This window comes from Capsicum annuum, chromosome 5 (assembly GCF_002878395.1).
Source record: "Capsicum annuum cultivar UCD-10X-F1 chromosome 5, UCD10Xv1.1, whole genome shotgun sequence".
NCBI classification, from domain to species: Eukaryota; Viridiplantae; Streptophyta; class Magnoliopsida; order Solanales; family Solanaceae; genus Capsicum; species Capsicum annuum.
In genome coordinates this window covers 117757441-117780011 of record NC_061115.1, presented here as the reverse complement: position 1 = coordinate 117780011, position 22571 = coordinate 117757441, and the positions used below count along the sequence as shown (strand labels likewise).

At 38.7% G+C, this 22571-nt stretch overlaps 1 protein-coding gene across 2 annotated transcripts in view; it reads right to left on the bottom strand.

The window, feature by feature from the left end:
• Positions 1 to 4087: 4087 nt before the first annotated feature.
• Positions 4088 to 22571, bottom strand: part of LOC107870866 (YTH domain-containing protein ECT1) — a 28552-nt gene continuing 10068 nt past the window's right edge. For both annotated transcript variants that reach the window (XM_016717550.2, XM_016717551.2), the window contains exons 4-8: positions 21612 to 21688; positions 21023 to 21523; positions 5963 to 6487; positions 5424 to 5636; positions 4088 to 5071 (exon numbers count right to left, since the gene is read on the bottom strand). In XM_016717550.2, coding sequence (XP_016573036.1) covers positions 4829 to 5071; positions 5424 to 5636; positions 5963 to 6487; positions 21023 to 21523; positions 21612 to 21688 — 1559 coding nt within the window. In that variant the 3' untranslated portion in view covers positions 4088 to 4828. The remainder of the gene's footprint in view (positions 5072 to 5423; positions 5637 to 5962; positions 6488 to 21022; positions 21524 to 21611; positions 21689 to 22571) is intronic.

The following is a 22571-nucleotide window of genomic DNA, read 5'->3' as shown; positions in this document are numbered from 1 at the left end:
CATGCCAGAATTTATTGGACAGTAAAATTTTGAGTTAGAAAAACAAATAAATCGAGATAAGAAAAATATTGCAACAATCCATTTATTGATTTCAATATGTGAGTGTTACAATCTCTATGAATCCTCTGATTCGTCTTTTCAAATATAAATTCAAAGGCTTAAAGTTTGATCTTGAATTTGAACTTGATTTGTTGATTTGAGGGACTTGATCTTGAATTATGCTTGAATTCAAGGGCTTTTGAGCTTGTTCTTGAATATTGCGGTCTTGATCTCGAATTTTGATGAACTTGATTTGAATGCTTGCGCTTTGTAGAGAAATTGCGGCGTTTGATCCACGAGCTTTCTCTTGCTTCTTGTTAGAGTTCTAGGGTCTTTTTCTGAATTATGAGACCCCTATTTATAGTTGTGGAATAGGAAGAGTCATGATAAAGATGGACTTTCTTTGTCCAATCAAATTCAAGTAACGTGACGCCTTTTATGGGTTTTGATTTCATTGGGTCTGCTGCATCATTTTAACATGTGACATGGTCTTATTGGATCCTTCTCTTGACTTGACATGCCATGTCATTTGACATGTGGCACTTTTTTGGGCCTCTAGAATATCTTGAGCTTAGCAAAGTGGGCTCATTATTTCTAATCCAAATTAATGGACTAGCCCAATAAATATTGAACTTTATTTAAATTCACACATGTTTAGACCTAAATAATTAATCCAATTATATTAACCCACAATATCTATTTGGGGATTAATATATTTTGAATTTAACATAATCTAAATTTTGTACGAATTCCAATTTAATAAAATTTCATTGTCCATAATGTGATAGGAGATTCTTAGGGTCTTCAAGTTCCCCCTAGTGTACTATACTAGCAAAGCAGCACACGTAGGCAGCTCAGTTCCGAGACCCATTCAATCTCCAGCAATCGTATGCTAGTGGCATAAGTACTGATTAGTTACGGATCCTTCAACATGGTTTTTAGATCTGTGCATTTTCTTACCAGAGTCGAAACATTTGGATATTCAAGGTTAGCATTTTCCCTTTTTGATGGAACAAGAAGGATACCATTAACAAAGCATCAAGTACATGCACAAATTACAAGAAAAAATATCAGCTCCCATAAATATCAGTGGATAAATTCCAGGAGAGAATTGACACCAAGTACAGGAGAGAGATTAGTCCAATCAAAAAGAGTGATAAACATCATGCTTCAAGGATAGGGATGAGAGTTTGGATGCCATCAAAACATACCTCAAGGATAGGGATGAGAGTTTGGATGCCATCAAAACATCTCTTTGTTAATAAGCAACAGGCTTGAACCAAAAACTAGACCGCAACAGGCTTGAACCAAAAACTAGACCTTCTTGATGGACTTCCCAACTTTCCAAGAACAACACATAGAAGTCTCTCTCAGCGAGCCTAGCATGGCCCAAGTCCGTCCGAAAAATGAGAAGAGCATGTTCCATAGGTCTGTTGCAAATGTGCAATGAAGAAACCTATAATTAACAGATTCTGAGTTGCATAAGCGCATGTAGCATCCATTGACCATGTAAAGGGAGATCAATAAGACGCATGTCTTGAATAAAATCAGAAAAGTCCATAGCCTTTGATCTTGAATAAAATCAGAGAAGTCCTTCATAGCCTTTGATCTCCTAATACAGTTGTACCTCTCAGGTTCAAATCTACACATTAAATCACCACCTATGATCCAATTTCCATCCCAAATGCAGCACAGCCAACTCATCCCATAGGTCTAGCCTTTCCAAACTTGAGTGAGGCCCATACACTCCAGAAAAACAGAATCTTAGATTCACCTGCAAGCACTCCCACATGTATGCTACCCCTGGTAAGAGTCTAAGCATTTCCTTTGTTGTTTGTCCACACAATAATAATGCCACCCCTAGTACCACTTGCTTTCAATTCCCCATTCGACCTACCTTGATCCCCAAATATGCCTTGCTATTGCCACAGAACAATACTCTGTTTTCGTTTCATGTAACACAAGAAATCAGGCTTCCATTTTTGAATAAATAGCTTAATGGTGCTTCTGTTTCTTATGTCATTCAATTCCCTTATTTTCCAGCTGATAATTCTTGCTTTCCTTCAGAGAAAGCTTTGTGGAACCTGCCCCTGCTTAACCCTTCTCCATTCTAATAATTAATTGGGCACTGTAGCTTCTTGGCCACAATCTCGCCCTTTTCGTTAATCTTTTCTTCTATTGTCCTTTCCCCTTTGATTGCTGCAAATACAGCTTCCTTTTGTTCCATGTGTAGTATCATGTCAAAGATTTCATGCTTAAACCCTGATGAAATGACCCCAAGGTCTACAAACTTTAGTCATCACTATCTTGGTCCAATGAAAGGTTTTGTTAACTATCGAGCTTGAAACAACCTGTTGATCTTGCAAACAATTACCGTACTAGGGTTGTGGCAAAGTGTCGCTACTAGTTGGGAAGAGGAACCCGAGTCTTGAGAACACCCAATAGAGAAATCAAAGTTGAGAGGGGAAAAAGAGAGCAGATGAAGGTCGCATGCATGCTTCATCTGCGTCTCCCTTGGGAAGAGAAACCTGAGTCTTCAGAACACCCAATAGAGAAATCAGAGTTGAGAGGGGAAAAAGAGAGCAGATGAAGGTCGCATGCATGCTTCATCTGCGTCTCCCTCGCACAGGTCTAGAGAATCTGCTTGTGTTTTGAAAGCCAATAATGGCTTTTGAGACAATTTAGCATTCCAACCTCCTTGAGAAAGCTTTTGCGTTTCTACATCTATAGGTTAGGCCGGCCTAATAGCCTTCCACTCCTTTAACATATTATTATTAAGATGCAAGTTCCCCTTTACCCTCCTTGAGTAATAAAGACGGTCTCAAGTAGTCTTTTGCAGCAACTGGTCTTTGCCTTAAGTTGGCCCAAAGTTGCCTTCGGATTTTTGGGACTCAACCCTAAGGTCCTCAATAAATTTGAAATTTGAATTAATAGGCTCCTCAGTCTTTGAAACACATACTTGTTTGGACATCAGTTAAAACACCAGCGACTGAGATTTTGGAGAAGGCGTGACGATAACGGAAATTTCAAAAATCATGATGAGGACTCTCAAATCAATTTAGTGCAAAGGTTCATGTGCAACTGCTGGATACAAATCTGACCCAGAGAATATGACTTCTCTTCTTCGTGTTTGAATCTGCACTGATATAACCACCACAACGATCCCCAATAAATTTCAGAGTTTTTCCAACCATACATAAAGCGGGATGCCCCAATCCACCTCTAATTTGCTGCTAATTCTTCTTTAGAGATATCTGCCCGATTCTAAAGACTTACCAGTCAAGTCATTATCTTTTCCCGTTCCAAAACATTCCTCAATTATTATCCTCTCCGTTTTTGCCTTGAAGGAAATTCAAATATCATCTAGTTGTGGTGTTTGAGCTGTAAAACGCTCAAAGCTGCCATCTTCTTCCACTTTCCAAGAACCATTGATGGATAACTATTGGATTTGGACTCTAGCTGAAGGGATCATTGAAGGCTCCAACTAAGCAACACCCTCTAGATTCTCCAATTTAGAATGAGATAAGAGTTCATATTAGGCCATTTCTTAATATTTTCAGCAGCAATGAAAGATTTCCCTGGAGTGACAAACTTCCAGAGAACTGAGTTAACTGGATCACCCAAAGATCTGATAATTTTGTCAGCTAGATCACTCCACCCTGCATTGTAATTCATCTCGGGGATGATAATAGCAGACTTTCTTAGGCCACTCAGTGTTTCTACTCGAAGAAACCTTCCCATAAGAGTTGAAGTTCTGATATACTCAGTCAAATTTTCATCCTTGATCCTGCCCCCTCTTCTGTAAATGTCCCCAGCACCTTTGGAAGCTTATCTCACAGCACTGCATGCTCATCTTAAAATGACTTCGTCAATCTTAATTTTTACTAATGACTACTGAACTCCTTGAACAAGAAACACCTGAAAGAACCTTCATTAATATCATTTAATTCAGAAGACTTATCACTGGAAATGAAAAAGCACACCCTGTCAGCAATATGTGAAGACCCATTATAACAATTGAGATGAAATCATGTAGACAATGATAATGTTGAGCCAGAAAAGGAAAACGTATTCTCTAAGGGTAATGTAATTAAGTGAAACTCATTTGTATCGTACAAAACTTCGATGAAGACAGACATGAAAAGAAGCTACCGTACACAAAGGTGTGAGTAAAGAATTTTGCTGGGATAATGCAGCAGGGGAAACATTGATATCTATGACTCCATAAAACAAACAATCTGACAATCCAAGCCAGAGATTATTTGGGTTGATCATGAACTACAGGCTCAATATAAAAGTTGTTTGATTTCTGTGAACACGTTGCAGCCTTCTCCCAATTATCACCCATTTTGGCAATTCTACAGCAATAACAAAGCAGCCCTAGGTACCGCCCGAAACTAAGAAAAGCTGGAATACAATAAGGCATCAGCCTGGAGACATCGACAAATTTCCAAATGTCGGATGGCTTCTTGTATTGCCTGCCATCACCTACTTTAAAGAAACAACGAAGAAAATAACAGGAAGACAGTTAGCACTAACACTACTGGCTGCTCTCTCTCCTAGCCCAAGAACCGCAAATTACAACTAATTGAACAAATGACAAATGAAGGAAAGAGAGTTTTCTGATCCAAAGGTGTGATGAAAAGGCCACCACCCAAAAGGCTGTTAAGCAATTTCCTTAACTATATGAGCCAGCTGGTTGCCCAACCAAATAAACATTGAATGACTGCAGCAAAACCCTGCCTCTGGAATCTGCTACTGGCTTAAGATAGTACACTACAAACTCCATTTAAGGCAACTTCTTGTTGCCTTCCAAGTTTAGTGTGCCAGCAAGACTATCGGCTAGTTGACTTATTGTGTCAGCTGCAGTAGTAACTGCAGCACTACCAGGTGGAAGTGTTCGCTGTTTACTCTTCTTGTCAAGCAAGGACTTCTCCCTCTCATCGTAATAGGTAAAATCATCCAAGATAGAGGTATCCGCTTCATAGTTCTTGAAAATTTTCAACATTTCCAATCCCTCTGGCAATTTCACCTGAAATGACCAGAATGACAAAACAATGTGAAGCAACTGCAACTAGTAACCCACAAGCTATAGGACACATAATTCAAGCAAGAGTAAGGGCACAGGATTGTCCATTGGCTAGACTTTGAATATTAGCATGCAGAAAAGAAAAGAGAAATTTCCAAAAGTCATTGATCAAAATATGCAACCTACCCTGAAATATTTTGTGGATGATAAAGGCAAAAGATCTGGACTAGCTACATTCAAGATAAACATTTTGCAGAAAATTTGCAGCTCCAATAAGTAATACACATTGAGAGCTGGGTGATGATCTTAGACACTAGATAAGAATGATCACAGTAGTATAGTAGAAGACACGTACCTCTTGAGAATCCCGGCTGTGAGTCACTGGCTTGTTGTCATTATGTTCAAGAAGTATGTGGCGAAACTGACTATTAGGAACGTCCTTAATGACATGCCATTTAACAGGAAATTGCCCACTCCATCGGTCCTGCTGCCAGTACTCCGCGTTGTTCTCAAAATCAATAGGCCCAACCATCTCAGCAACCCCACAAAATTGTCCACTAGCATTGACCTAGAGTTGTACCCAAAAATTAAAAGCTCAAAAATTTAGAAGTGTACTCAATATTTGTTAGCAGGCACTGCCGCATTGGCGTTTACAAATTTCTCAATGATAATGACACCCAAGCTAAAAAGAGATGCAAAAATGGAAAAATAAAAGGCGGAAAAAAGAAAAAAAGAACTGAAAGAAAATATATTTGGGTGTCCTCTATATGAACCGTTTCCCCAGACCCCACTTTGTGGGAATATACTAGGTATGTTGTTGTATATGAACCGTTTCCCAGGAGAGTACTGCATTCTTTTAACTAACAAGGCAATATAAGAATTGAAGAAACATACCGAAAAAAAGAGAAAAACAGGACAGTTAGCATTCATCTCTTTTGCTTCACGATAAACAGCATCAAGCTTTCTATTTCCTTGAGGAGTGCTAGCCCAGACACTATATTTAATACTTTTGTGAACATTATCTTCACTGAAGGACTTGATGACAAAGAATTTAGCATGCTCATAATCAGTGACAAATTCAGGCTGATTGTACTGGTCAGGCTGCAAAGAAGTTGACTCAACTTCCTTACGAATAACAGATGACGAGCTATCATCCTCAACGGGAGCCTTGCTCTTTGGCTTTAATGCCCTTGGTCCTCGGTTTCGTTCACTTGTCATACCAAGTGATTCAGGGGAAATGTTGACAGAGTGCCGATCCCTTTCACGTCTTCCACCTCTGTCAGGAGCTAGCCAATTTCTGTGACCAGGTTCCCACAATGAACTGGACCCACTACCATAGTTCGCACCAGGATAAAGGCTGCCTTGGGAATAATGCCTGCTTGAGGAGCCTGGTGTAAATCCAAGGCCTGGATGTGAAGCCTGGTTTTGATCAAATAAGTAGACAAGTAATTCAGAACAGAAGCTACTGAATATAAACAACTCAGAGACACACAAGGCAGGACTTAAGATAATCAGTTCCCTGTTATATAGTTTCTTATTTAAGATTACAAAAGTCGGTTGCTTTGCTGGGATGGGATGTATGTCAGCCCAATAGTTCTAACCGTGAAAGGAAACGTCCTTTTCAACAACTTTCACGCGCTAAAGAGTCACGGCTTGCTAGACGGAGCCACTAAGGCAAAGCCAACAAAAGTAGTACTAGATTCGACTGTACCACAATCTCGGAACCAAGCCAAGAAATTATACAAAAATTCCTTTATATTTTGATAGAGTTTGGATCTACGCTAGGTGAATTTAGGTGGTATAAAGACACCTTTATGAGTAGGGTTATGGAATTACCCGAAAATAGGCTGCTCACTAGAAGACTAAGCTTATAGACGGCCTTCCTCCCTTATTTGCGGAAAGAGTTAGAAAAGTCCTTAGAGGACCTTTCAGTGAAGTCCCTTGGGAAAATTATAACTATGAAAAATTAATAGGTGTTTGTACACAAGAAGGATTAAACTTGTGTAATGAGTTAAAACTGTCTAGACAGCTTAAGATGGATAAGCTTAAGGAAAGATCTCAATTAGGAGATTTTTGCACTCAGTTCGGAGTACCTGAACCAGCTTCTTCTTCTAGGAGAAAGAAACCCAGATTCCATAGATATTCTAACTAAGAAAACCAACCTTATAGGAAAAAGAGATCTAGACATAGATCCAAAGAAGAGCGTGAAACTAGGAAATCTCACCGTAAGTCTACTAGATTTGCGAAAAATAGGTCCAAACGTGATCTTGCTAATATTAAATGCTACAGATGTGGTAAATTTGGTCATATTTCTCCAAATTGTAAACTTCAAAAGCAGAAATCTTTAGGACTTGGAGATGATTTGCATAATAAAGTTTATGGCTTGTTATACACTTCTGGATCAGAATCAAATTATAATTCTGAGTCCGAACCTGAAGCTAAAATTGATTTACTTGATTTATCTGATAGTGATAAAAATATTGACATTGCTTGTTCTAATTGCAAAGGTGATACCTGCACTTGTAATGATGAATTTTATAAATTACAATCTCAATTTGAAGATCTTAATATGAGAACTATCACATCTGATAATGTGTTGGAACTTTTGAAAGAGGTTTTCGATGAGAAACTTCGTGAAAAAATTATAAATTTATCCATGAGTCCAAAACCAACAACTTCTAATATTGCTGATAGCAATCCTCCTAGTCGTGAGAAAAATTTTGAATACTTTGCGCCTCATTCTCTGGCAGAAGTTAATAAACGTCTTGCTAGAAACTCTGCTCCTAGCAGGGATTCTTCTTTTGATGATTTGAAAAATGAAATTGAAAACTTGAAAAAGGTGATTAAATCTCTTAAACAAAATCAAATGATTTGTGATCACCGGATTTACCGGATTTCCCAAATAGAGAAAAATTCTCCCACTACTTCCAAAGAGAAAAACATTAGTCCTGAGGAAGATGAAGAAGATGATATTCTTCAAAAATCTCTTGATTTAAAGAATGATTATTTTCTAGGAATGATGCAAATCATTACTGCCCACAAATGGTATATTAAATGTACTATTTTCATTAATAATGAGTTTCCTATAACTGATATTGCTATGATTGATAGGGGAGAGGATGTTAGTTGCATTCAAGAAGGGTTAATCCCTACGAAATATTTTCAAAAAACTACTCATGTGGTCAAATCTGCATCGGGGCATGCTCTTGATAGAGTACAAATTACCGAATGCTCACATTTGTCAAAATAAAATTTGCATTCCTCATTTCTTCTTTTTAGTGAAAAACCAGTTATACCCTCCAATAATACTTGAAACTCCTTTTATTAATGCTATTTATCTTTTACTCACCTTTTTCTGCTAAGGATAAAGAGATCTTATTCCTTTGTCTCAGATCCTATATCTAGAGATATTAATGTTTTAATTGATATGAAACAGAAGCATGTTAATTCTCTGCAACTTGAACTACTTAGCATGAATATTGTTGATACATTACAATCTGCTAAGGTACAGGAAAAAATTAAATTAATTTCCGAATAAATGGTTGTTGATATTTATGTAGATCACCCCAGTGCTTTCTGGAATAGAAAAAGGCATATTGTCACTCTTCCTTATGAATATAATTTCTCTGAGGATAATATCCCGACCAGATCACGACCTTGTCAGATGAAATACTGAATTAGTAGAATACTGCAAAAAAGAAATTGATAATTTGTTACAGAAGGGTTTAATAAAACCTTCAAAATCTCCTTGGTCTTGTACTGCCTTTTATGTTAATAACGTGGCAGAAAAGGAACGTGGTGTTCCCAAGTTAGTAATAAATTACAAACCTTTGAATAAATATCTGAAATGGATTAGGTATCCTATTCCTAACAAAAAGGATTTATTATCAAGATTGTATAATGCCAATATATTTCAAAGTTTGATTTAAAATCTACATATTGGCAAATTCAGATATTCAAAGAAAATACTTATAAAACTGCTTTCAATGTTCCGTTTGGGCAATATGAATGGAACGTTACGCCATTTGGATTAAAAAATGCCCCTTTTGAATTTCAGAAAATCATGAATGATATTTTCAATCCTTATATGGATTTCATCATTGTTTATATTGATGACATATTAGTGTTTTCTAAGACATTCGAGTTGCATATCAAGCATCTAGATATTTTTAAGAAGATTGTGATACAAAATGGTTTGGTTATATCTAAACCAAAAGGTCAGAGAGGATATTCGTAGGATGCGGAGAGGTAGGGCGACGGGGCCGGACGAGATTCCGGTGGATTTTTGGAAGTATGTTGGTGGGGCAGGCTTAAGGTGGTTGACTGTTCGTTCAACGCCATTTTCAAGACTGCGAGAACGCCTAGGGCTTGGAGATAGAGTACGATGATTCCATTATATAAAAACAACGGTGACGTTCAGAGTTGCAACAACTATACGGGTATTAAGCTGTTGAGTCACACTATAAAGATTTGGGAGAGGGTGGTTGAGCGGAGATTGGGAAGGGTAGTGTCCATTTCGGAGAATCAGTTCGGTTTTATGCCTGGTCGCTCGACGACAGAGGCAATCCACCTGGTGAGAAAATTAGTGGAGCAGTATAGGGAAAGGAAGAGAGATTTGCACATGGTGTTCATCGATCTGGAGAAGGCGTACGACAAAGTCCCTAAGGAGGTCCTTTGGAGATGCTTAGAGGTGAGAGGAGTTCCGGTGGCCTACATCAGAGCTATTAAGGACATGTACGATGGAGGAAAGACTCGGGTGAGGACAACGGGAGAAAACTCAGGGCATTTTTCGGTCGAGACAGGTTTGCATCAGGGATCGACTCTTAGGCCGTTCCTTTTTGCGCTGGTGATGGACTTGTTGACGCGAAGTATTCAAGGTGAGGTGCCGTAGTGTATGTTATTTGCGGATGATGTAGTGCTGATTGATGAGACGCGGGGGAAGTTCCAAGTTGAGTAGGTCCAAGATGGAGTATTTGGAATGCAAGTTTAGTGACTCGAGTCAGGAGGACGGTGTGGTGGTGAGGTTGGATTCTCAGGATGTTTGTAAGAAGGATAGTTTTAAGTATCTGGGGTCTATGATTCAGGGAAATAGCGAGATTGATGAGGATGTCTCTAAACGTATTGGAGCAGGTTGAATGAAATGGAGGCTCGCCTCGGGAGTGTTGTGTGATAAGAAGGTGCCCCTTAAGCTTAAAGGCAAATTCTACAGAGTGGCAGTCCGTCCGGCCATGCTGTATGGAGCGGAGTGCTGGCCAGTCAAGAACTCTCATATTCAAAGATTGAAGGTGGCGGAAATGAGAATGTTACGTTGGATGTGTGGCCTTACTAGAGGCGATAAACTTAGGAATGAGGTTATCCGAGAGAAGGTGGGAGTGGCCTCAGTGGAGGACAAAATACGAGAAGGAAGGTTGAGATGATTTGGGCATGTGATGAGGAGGGGCACGAATGCCCCAGTTCGGAGGTGTGAGAAGCTAGCTTTGGATGGAGTAGAGGTAGGCCAAAGAAATATCGGAGGGAGGTGATTAGGCATGACAAGGAGCTGCTTCAGATTACTGAGGACATGACCCTAGACAGGAAGATATGGAGGGCGCGGATTAGGATAGACGGCTAGTGTGAGTGTGTAGGATGTGGCTAGGTGTTAGGAGAGTTTGGGTGTGGTGGGTGTATTAGGTCTGTGAGTGCATGTTACTATTACATGGGTATCCGTTTTCTGTTCTCCTATTCCGTATTGTTCGTATTCCTCTTATTTCCTATTTCTCTGATACTTAGGGTTATTATTTCTAATCTCTTTATCTCTGTTATGCTATACATCCTGTTTCATGTCTCATTACGACCTTGGTATATTATTCTCTATCTTGAGCCGAGGGTCTCGCGGAAACAGCCTCTCTACTTCCTCGAAGGTAGTGGTATGGACTACGTACATTTTACCCTCCCCAGACCTCACTTTGTGGGAATATACTGGGTCTGTTGTTGTTGTTGTTGTTGTATATCTAAACCAAAAATGAATTTGTTTCAGACAGATGTCAGATTTTTAGGACACAATATTTGTCAAGGGAAGATTACTCCCATTCAAAGATCCATTGATTTTGCATCAAAATTTTCTGAAGTTATTGCTGACAGGACTCAGCTGCAAAGATTTTTGGGAAGCTTGAATTATATATCGCCTTTCTATAAGAATTTATCTGGAGATTTAGCCCCATTATATGACAGGCTAAAAAGGATTATAAATGTCCCTGCACAGATAGTCACACGGATCTGGTTAAACGCATTAAACAGAGTGTTAAATCTTTACCCTATTTAACTCTAGCCAACCTATCTTGGCAGAAGATTATTGAGACGGATGCGTCTAATATTGGTTATGATGGAATACTAAAACAAGTTAATCCCCATGACAAAAGTGAATATTTGATAAGATTTCACTCAGGAAAATAGACTAAAGCACAGAAGAAATATGCTACTGTGGCTCACAAAATATTAACCATTGTTAAATGTGTTTTAAAACTTCAGGATGATTTATATAATCAGAAGTTTTTCTCAATTGGTCAAATACATGTTTGATAAAGATTTTAAACATGATGCTTTAAAGTTGATATTTGTCAGGTTGCAAGCTCAACTAGCCCCTTTTGATTTCGAATTCAGTATAAAAAAGGAAGTGATAACTCCCTCCCCGATTTCTTATCTAGGGAATATCTTAATTAAAAATGAATTTTTATGTTAAATTTCTTAGTGAAAAAACTTTGATCACTATCTTAAAGGTTATTCCGTTATATGAGATTTGAAAAATCTTATCATTGAAAAAATTATCCATGATATGGTTGAAGCAGAATTTTCTTTTCATGATTATGAAGAAATGTATGAACTGCATGACTATTGTTTATATAACTAAAACTGATTATATGTGCAGTATAGACCCTCCATGGTCCCACAGAGAGTCTCAAGGATGGTCATACGGATCCTCATCTAAATCTCAAGGATCGTTATACGGATCCTCGTCCAATTCTCCAGTTATACAGGGGGGAAAGAGTTTGATAAACTCAAAAGTATCAACAAGGCGAATCTTCGTCATCTCCTTCGATTCATCGGGAAGATATTCCAAAAGACAGTCCATTATATGGACATTTGCAGGCCTATTTAGCCGCCCAAAAGCAAAGTGATACATTTGCTTCAGTCACCAAAGAGGTCCGCGATGATATCACGTCTTATGAAGAAGTAATAAACAAAGAAATGATATTTCTTGTCGAAAATTCTGAGATTCAGAGAAAAAATGATCCATGGAAGATATTCCAAAGATATTTGATCAATGGATTATATTATCCGGGTGAGTCATACAAAACCCGTTCTTATTATGAAACTATTCTCACTTCCACAGGTAGTGCAGAAGTTCAGCACTTTCCAGGTTCTAACGTAGACGAGAAAGTTTATGACTTCTGGAAACTTATTATTAAGCGGATTATATCCGTTGAAGATTGGGGGATGTCCACAATGACAGAAAGATAGATCAGTCTTAATAATTCCCGAATGAACTTTACTTATTGGGATTATATCAAGGCCATTGATAAAGTGCTCTATTATAACAATAACAATAATCGACATAAGCATACTTGGTTTATGAAAGTCTGTGCAAAGATATTTGCAGAACCAATTCCTAATTGGTTTTTAAACTGGTGGTCATACCATGGACCAACTGTCAAGATATTGCCTGACCCATTCCTCAAGTTGTACAAAGAATGGGCTAAGGTTTCACCAAAACTTAAACGAGTTATACCACACAGATCATATCTGTTGTTTAGACAAAATTGATCAAATTTATTTCTTTATTGAATTCTCAATTCCTTGGATTCACAAATGGACCCCAGAACTGAAATTCACAGAGGATCAAATTCCCTGTTTATACCGGACATATTATAATAATTTTTGGGACAAACTAACGAGAAAGGACCCAAAGACCAAAGAATTAAATGGTCAAAAACTCTTGGATTCCATTAAAAACAAGATCCAAGAGTATTCCGCAGCTCCTCAAAAGGATGTAATTAAGGACAGTTCGATTAGGCATATTGATAGAAGAATCTTCGTTCAAGATGAAGATAAAGATGAGATGATAGCACGATATCTAGAAGAAGTAAAAAGAAATTTACTTCAATCCCTTAATCAATATGATAAGTCAGACACTTCGATGAAAAATGTGACTAGTAATGATATAGCAGCAGAGGAGGATTTCCAAGACTCTCAGCTCATACCCTCAAATAAGATACTATCAGAGGAAGCCATTGAACAAGCTGAAAGATTCATTAATCGAATGAAAGAGGACAAAACATAAGCCGTAGATATACTGTTCACACACAGTAGATACACTGTGGATGTACTATACACAGTAGATATACTATATAAGGGGACAAGGATGTGGGACCCATTTTTACTATGCATAGATTCTTTTTTTTCTATATATAGGATCTTTCATTTGTAAAGAGGGGAGAAGCTCCTTTACTCTCCTTTTGTAAATTGCTCTCTCTTGTAATATTTCTCTCATTGTGAATAAAGAGATTACCATTCATTACTATTCCGGCCTTTGCTCCGGCCATTTAAGGTATTAATTCATATTTTATTTTGAGTCTTTACTTATTACTCTCCCTCTCTCCGGACGTGACTATGTCCGGCTAAGCAGATCCATATCTATGTTGAATAAGCTATTTGAAATTCTTGTATATTTTGATTTCTTGTATTATAGGTCTGGATGGCAGCGCGGATTACCGCCAGCCTCCGATCCAGCAATCTGGTACAGTATATCTACTGTGTGTACAGCGTATCTAATGTTTGTGTAGAGTACATGCACAATGTATCTACTGCGTGTGAACAGTGTATCTACTGTTTATGTTTTATCCTTCTCCTTCATCAGATTAATGAATCTTTCAGCTTGTTCAATGGCGTCCTCTGATAGTATCTTATCTGAGGGTATGAGCTGAGAGTCTTGGAAAACATGCCACCACCTCCCACCAACAACAGGTATCATGTAACTGTGTCCACCAAGGCTAGGACAGATCGAAAGAAATCAATCATTGTGGTTAACATTAATAAAGTAGAATCATTTAAAGTAGACGAAAGACTAATGCGTTTCATAGTTCCACTGACCAAATATTGCCTCTGTGTACTAAAACCCACATTGTTGGTTATGTAGATAAGTTACTAGTATCATTATATTTTTTTAAAGAAAAAAACTACAGAAGAAAGAGACAACAAATATGATATCTAAAAGGTAAAAAAGATATTATACAGTTTCATAGAAAGACCCTAAATTAGTGCTGACATCTGTATAAACACCTTAAAATCCAAAGTAAGCAAACTATAGACAAGACTTTATTCACACGGCCATTTCTTAAGAGACGGAACACCTTGGGATGATTTTCTTGTTTTTTTAATCGCACCACAACATGGGAACAGTTAACAGTTTCGACGCTATTAAAATTGAGAAATTATAAATTATTTACATCTAGGATGAATTTGGGTACACGTGATGTGTTCAATATATTGGTAATAAGAATTTTTAAAAGTCAAATTATTTCACTGATGAAGGAGAGCCTTGGAGTCATCTGACAAGGTGGTCACGGTTTCAAGCGGTGGAAACAGCCCATTGCAGAAATGTAAGGTGAGGTTGCGTACTATAGACCCTTGTGGTTCAACCCTTGCCCGGATCCCACACATAGCGGGAGTTTTAGTGCACCAGGCTGCCCTAAATTATTTCACAAAATCATTTCACTAATAATTCACAGATGTAAGGGATATAATTCACAGATGTAAGGGATTTTTGTTGAAATTCAAAAAATCAAACCATCTGTACAATATGATATATTATCATTATATGTAAGAAGATACCTTACCAAGGCTAGTCCCAAAGTATAAGCAAAAGGAAGTTTTTAACTCTACACAAAGGCCCGGCCAAAGTCCTACTGTTTTACTCCCTCAAATAGAACTGTCATATACCCTAAGCCATAATGCTATCCTATCAGACACTACCAAACATGGTCTAAGAAAAGGGTACTGATGAGACACATGAGACAATCTCATAGTTTCTACTACAAATGATAGAAACCTTTAAACAATAGTCTTGAACATACTCTAATATCCAATACTAATGTTGTTGACTATAAAGGCTTTTGAATCTTGTAAATACAAACTTTTAACTAGCTATCAACGACTTAGCAGAACACCTATGAAGCCTTTGTGATTGTGGCATGAATAATTCGTCAAGATGAGTCCAGGCTACATTGCTAAACCATATTGCGTTTCTTTTTATTGGCATTAGGTAAGGCAGAAGGTATTTTTTTGGTAAATAAAATGATTTTATTACCAAGTAACAGTTACAAAGCAGAAAAATAAACTGGACATCCCAGTTTACAGTCTCAGTCTCAGCATACTCATCATCCTAGTCTATCAACTATTAACATAAGAATCACTGCAGCAGCAAACAAACTAGCAATTACAGAGGGTAGAAGTTTAGAGTCTGCAAAATATGATGTAGTTTTGGTGACCTTCCTCTCACATGCACATCTTGGGTGACTAGTTTAGCATCTTGGGTGACTAGTTTAGCTAGCATTGCAGGGGTTCGACTCACCTTCTGAAATATACTTTGATTCCTCTCCTGCCATATAAGATAGACACTTGCAACCATCACCATTCTATACACCTCAGCTCTTGGATTTTTACCTTTGCAGTACGTATTTGGCCAAATCACCTCAACAGTCCAGCCTTGAGTTTGCCTGTGTACATTCTGCCAGTTGAGTACCAGTTGCCACACTAAGGTTGAGTATCCACAACAAAAGAACAAGTGATTATGGTTCTCTACAGCAGTACAACATAAAACACATTGCACATCCTCCACACAACCCCACTCAGCTAGTCTGTCCTCAGTGAGTAGCCTAGTATGCAAGGCTAAATACAAGATAAAAATCCACTTGGGCATGCTGCATTATTGCAAGCCAGTCTTCTCCACTCCACTTTCTGATAGTCACCTCTAAGATCTTGGTATAGCTGTTTGATAGAGAATTTAAACCATTTGCTTAACATCTGCTTCAGTCCAGCCTACTTGCTCAAACACTTGATGCATTTGGCGAATTTTCCTTACCATCCATGAGGCTTGAGGTGCTGCAACACCCCAGATTGTATTTTGTTTCCCATAGTACATGTGCGCTCATCTCACCCATAGTCTTTCTTGGTACTCAAGCTCCACAACAATTTACTTATTGCAGCCTTGTTCCATGTCTGCACATCTAGCAAATTTAAACCACCAGCAGTTCTTGGCCTACAAAGCTGCTCCCATGCAATTAGTGCTTTCTTGGATGCGTCTACTCTACCAGTCCATAAGAATGTTCTACATAAGTTTTCAATACATTTGATGACCTTTTTAGGGATGATGAACACCTGAGACCGGAAGATTTGCATAGAAAAAAGCACACTCTTGATTAACTGAGCCCTTCCTACATATGATAGGAATCTGGTGGTCCAAGTATGTACTCTTGCTATTATCTTCCTAATCAATGGTTGATATTGCATAATAGCCACCTTCTATGTATGAAGACGGACCCCAAGTATCTGAATGGTAGCTGTCCTTGTGAAAAGCCTAGCTCTTGTAGAATTTCTGCTTGGATATCATGTGGCACCGCTCCAAAATATATAGAGTTCTTATCATTATTAGCAATCAGACCTGAGGCTAAAGAGAACTCCTGAAATACTTCATACAACATTTTAGCAGATCCAGTATCTCCGCTACTAAAGAGCAAGAGATCATCAACAAAGCTCAGTCGAATTATTTGTATCCTTTCACATTTAGGATGGAAGTTAAAATCAGGTTTATATCTCAACTGTTGCAGCAACCATGTCAAATATTCCATTGAGATCACAATAGGTAGGGGGACAAAGTGTCCCCCTGCCTCAATCCTTTCTTTGCATGGAAAGGGATGCTAGGATGTCCATTTATAAGTACAGAATATGATACTGTACTAATGCATTGATATATCCAGTCAATAAATTTCCCTGGAAACTGCAGACACACCATGACCTGTCACAAATAGCCCCACTCTGTAGAATCATAAGCCTTTTTCAGATCAACTTTAAGCATACACCTTGGAGAAACTCCCTTTCTTCCATATCCCTTAACCAGTTCATTACTTAAGATTATGTTGTCATTAATCAGCCTACCGGGTGCAAATGCAGATTGTTTTTTCTACCAGGTTATCCATCACACAATGCATCCTAATGGTTAGCACCTTAGCAATAATCTGGTATAGCAAGTACAACAAGATATACCCTGCAAAGCCATTAACACCTCCTCTCTAGTCACAGGATCAATGAGCTTAAGCTGTTGAATTCTATTCAACAATGGACCATCTTTCATCACTATCAGCTTGATTGCAGGTATTTATGGAGCACAAGATCCTAGTAGCTGTAAAAGTTAGGTATTTTAGCCTCAATATCTTTACTGCTAGTCACAATCCTACCAGTAGATGTAGGACTTGCAATTTTATTTTGTGGCACTCTAATTCTTAAACATGCATGGAAGTATGTTGTGTTACCAACACCCACTTGTAGCCATTGCACCCTAGATTTCTGCCTCACTATACTCTCTTCAACATTCAACCTCTTCTCTAGGTTACGTTTGACCTCCTTTTCCAGCTCAATAATATCTTGTGATTGGCCAGGGTGCCTTACATGACTCTGTATATCTTACAATTGTTGCCTACTATGTTGCTCGGACTCTGTGGTCATGCCGTCGAACCCATCCCGATGCGACACTTGTGCGGACGCCAGCACGGGATTCGTCTCCGATTCGGTCAAATGAATCCGGAGACGCTGACCAACATCAAGAAGAAAGTTGGCTTCGTTGTCGAAAGGGAGAAACCGGCGACTGTAATTGTTGTCGTCATCATTGGAAGGGAGAAAATCGTCGACTGTAATTGTTATCGTCGGAGGAAGGGTTGCCTTCATCAGAATTTCAATGTTTCCTTGGGGAAGAAAGCTTTGATGGGGAAGAAAGAGAAAATGGTAGAATGCTATTGTCAATTGTCGGTAGATTTGTCGATTGTCAGTGTTGACCGTTGAGTGGTGGTAGTTTTTAATAATTATATTTTTTTAAAATAAATGATATTAAAGAAGTAACCTAATTCATCTAGATCTGTCGACTTTTTGATTTCCCAAATACTACTCCTAATTGAAAAGAATTTACTTTTTTTCCATATAAAAAAATTACTACTACTAATTTAAAAAGTAACTAAAAAAAAATTACCTTAAAAGTGAGAAAAGTAAAGAATATTCTTTTAGGAATAAAGTTTCCTCGACACATAGGAAAAAGTAAATTGGAATAGCTGTTTAAATAAGGGAAAAGTCCAAAATTGTCTTTATAACTCTATATTTATAATATTTGATTTTTTTAAGTCGAATCACCGCACCCGTATCCATAATCGGATTCGCATCCCCAAATCTTGAAAATTAAATTTTGACGAATCCGACTCTCGGATCCGCACCCGTTTTGGATACCCGCATCCGAGTCCATGCAACTTAGGTTGCCTATACATTCTTATCTTCAGCTCCACCCCATGAAATGCAGAAATTTTTAATGTTTCCATGGCTGCTTTCACATCTTTTAACTTCTGCCAAACATCATACATTCTACCAGACTTGTGCCTCTGTTTCCATGCTCCGAGGACAACCTCCTGAAACTTTTCATGTTGGGATAAGTGATTCATAAATTTGAAAGGCTTGGCCTTGGTAGTATCCTCTTGTGCTAAGTTGAGACTCAAAGGTGAGTGGTCAGAGTATCCTAGTATCCTAGATCCAGTATCATTACCTCACTAGCAGGCATAGCAAGCATCCAATTGACATTCACCAAGGCCCAATCAATCAACCTGTGCTCAATCTTGAAGATGCCATTGTAATCCCCCATAGCTAACCAAGGCCCTTGTTGTCTTGATTCAATGTGTTTAAGTTTAACCCAAAGGGTTTCTTGCTATCAAGTGTGTGAAAGCCCATATATGGCAGTAAAGAGAAACTACATTTCAAAGCTCTGAGCCTTACTTTAGAGTGTATAAACTGCTCATCAACCTCCAGTCCATCGCATTCAATGACTTGAGGGTCCCAGATGATCCATATTCTGCCTCTACTACAAGCATAATTGTCTAGCTTCATCCACCCTGGAGCAATTGCTCTTAAGTACTTTATCTGCCTGCTGCTTTATTTTATGCTCAATAAGAGCTAAAATACTAACATTATTTTGTCTAATAAACAACCTTACTTCCTTTTGCCTATGAACTTTATTCATACCTCGAACATTCCATGTTATTAACTTCATTTATGAGGAAGTTGAATAACACCTCTCCCCTCCACCTTACTTTGTCCACCATGCAGTTTACTTCCTCCAGCCCCAAAACATGTATCAGTTATCATGATCATGAAGGACACCGAATTCATTTGTAATGCTGAGCTGTTCTCTATCACCCTTGCCTCGAACTTCCTTCCTAGGGCTCACAGGCTGAATTTCATTAGGTTGATAAATTTTCTCCTCATTGATTCCATCACCCTGTACTCCCTTATTAGTGCTAGGCATAGCAGCATCCATCACTGCATTATCTGTTAATCCCTCCTCTACACCTTTGTCCTTGTCCCTATGTTGCCATTCCATTTTTTGTTTCCCTGGCCTAGGTGGTCTAGGTTTCTCCCCGAACCATCCTTAGCCTGACATGTGTGACCTATGGTTAAGCAGGTAAGGCAATAGATGGGAACCCATTCATATGTTATAGCCTTTGTAAACTGCATTCCATTAGGATCCTCAACTTTCAATTCTTTTGAAGGGGCCTTTGTTATATCCATCTCTATTAGCACTCGAGCATAAGATATTCTATCCACTTGAGTAGTGCACTCATCTGCATATAAGGGCACCCCTATTCCACTAGCAATTCTGCTCAACGACTGTGCCTCCCACCAATTCAGTGGTAAATTTGGGAATTTAACCCAAAGTGGGATTGTCTGCATCACTTCCTTGTTAAAATCAAAATTAGTTGCCCATGTTTTCACTATGACTAGTTTATTATTCATCATATGAGGCCCAGAATATAGTACCTCATCTCTGTCATCAATACATGTAAACTTAACAAGGTAGTTCCAAGTAGCTGCAATGAATCGCTCCACAGCTGCAATAGTCGGATCAGCACCAACCACATATAGCATTAGAGCATGCTTCCACTTGAAAGTCTCCATGTCCACCTCTGTTTTGCACAATTCCACTAATGTTTCACCATCTCGTACAATAGGTGCAACATATTGGAGTGTCATCCCTTGTGCAGCAAGTCGATTTCCCTTGAATAAGTTCGCCCATTTTGGTTTCTCCAACTCACTGGGTATCTCCTGCAAATCATCTGCTAATGCCACAGAGGTTTTCACCTGCTTTGTTGATGAGTTGATAATCTTACTTGTTTGCCCTACGTTACCATCCCCACTCTTATGGCTCGCAAGCCCAGTTACAATTGCCGACTTCTACCCTGGGGTTTCCTCTATGATTGGGGTTTTTGTAACCGCCACAATTGGCCACTGTTCTACTGAATTTACCACTACATCAGTTACTTTCCCAGCAAATTTTTGGGTGTGTAGGTAGAAATCCTTTGTTTGGCGTTGCCTCCATTGTTGACCGGCAATCATTTCCCCCTTCTCCTCGCCATTGAGAACATTACCATTGATGAACGAGCCACATTGAAATAAGTTCAACATAAATCTCTTACTAGACTATGCACTAAAACTGGGTTGGTTAGTTTCTTAGGTAGTATAACCATTGGTGCATGCAGTAGCATATCATCATATTCTGAACATGATATTTGAGTTAATAAAACACGTATCATTAGAATTCGTAACAGATATTCTCAATTCATTGCCTCTCTTTCACTCGGTTTTCCAGTAAAAAGAATAATGATTACAAACCTGCATGGCATTTTGCTCATACGACCCAAGTATGCCAACTGGTTGCGGATATAGTCCCGCAGATGTCATTTGAGACATGTATCTTCCAGAGTCCATAGGGTTAGGTCGATTAGGTAAAGATTGACCAGATCCAAATTCACCTAGGTAATTGTAGAAACCCATGTTGCTGCTGCCTGAAAGCTCGCCTCCACCAAACGATCCAACAGGTATGTAGTAACCTGATCCTGCCCCAAAATGTGTGCCATCAATTTCATGCCCAGTGCTTCCTGGTGCCACCAGATCAGGCTGTGAAACCGGAAGAGCTGATGTAACATGCGGCAAGCCAGGGGAAACAGGTGGTGGAAAGAAAGGTGGAGAAACTGGAATCTGGTGTGAGTATAGCTGACCATCTATCATAAAAGGAGAAAGAGGACTAGCAATGGGGGAGAACTGTCCAAATGCCATCTGAGCATCAAAGCCATAACTGGGAGGGAAAAAGAGCGGATTTTCATTGTACATCCCCTGCAAAGAGTCGAGAGAAATTGATATTTGGTGACCCACTGTATGGAATATAGATGCTACTACAAATAAAAGCACAATCAAAACTTACTGGCGGCACAACATGCAAGTTGTTCACATTGACATCATTAGATTGTTCAACCCAACTCCCAGTGCCATTGTCGTAACCTGAGCCAGAAAGCACAAAAAGGACCATTGATCATAAGGATTTTAAGAACTTGAACATTTTTATGTAACAAACCCCCACCCCTCCACCAACAAATAATAACACTCATAGGAGGGGGACGACGTTTAACAAAGGAAATCATAGAATTAAGGTCTAGAAGTACGATAAAGATGGTGAATCCATTTGGCAGAAGTCCATCTAGAAGCCCCCCCCCCCCAACAAACCTCTTAAAATCTAGAGAGTAAAAAATGTTTCCATACCTTCACAATCAAATAAAGCTCAAAATTAGTAATTTGGTACAGAAAGAGATGACTTTGGATGGGCCTATAACCCGTGGCTTTTGGCTTTAAAAAGTGCTTAAAAATATTTTTTTATATCTTACCCAAACACTACAACAGTGCTTAAAAGCTATTTTGGCTTAAAAGCCCTAAATCAGCCAATCCAAACAGGCTCGTAGTTACTTCAAGAAAATGCAGCCAAGAAAAGAGGTTACGTTACATTTGTTCAATCACATTGCATTGAGATTTTAGTGGAACAAATTGAAATGTGTAAAGAGGGAGAGAGAGTAGACACCTTGTCAACCACAAAAGATCAAGTCTATCAAAAGTTTTACTAAACAATGAAGACAAGGGAAACTTGTTCGGATTTCACACAAAGCAAATTGCATGTATTAAGCTAGTATACCCATTCCCCAAAAGCATTGGAGCTATTTTAAATGTAACAACCTTTTAGTATATCAGAGAATCACATGGTGCATTTCAAAGATATACAAGGACCATTTGTAGTTAAAAAAAATGGGGGGGGGGGGGGGGGGGGGGGGTGCTAGCTTAATACATGCAATTTGTTTTGTGTTAATTCCGATCAATGCTAAAACGGAAAAAAAAC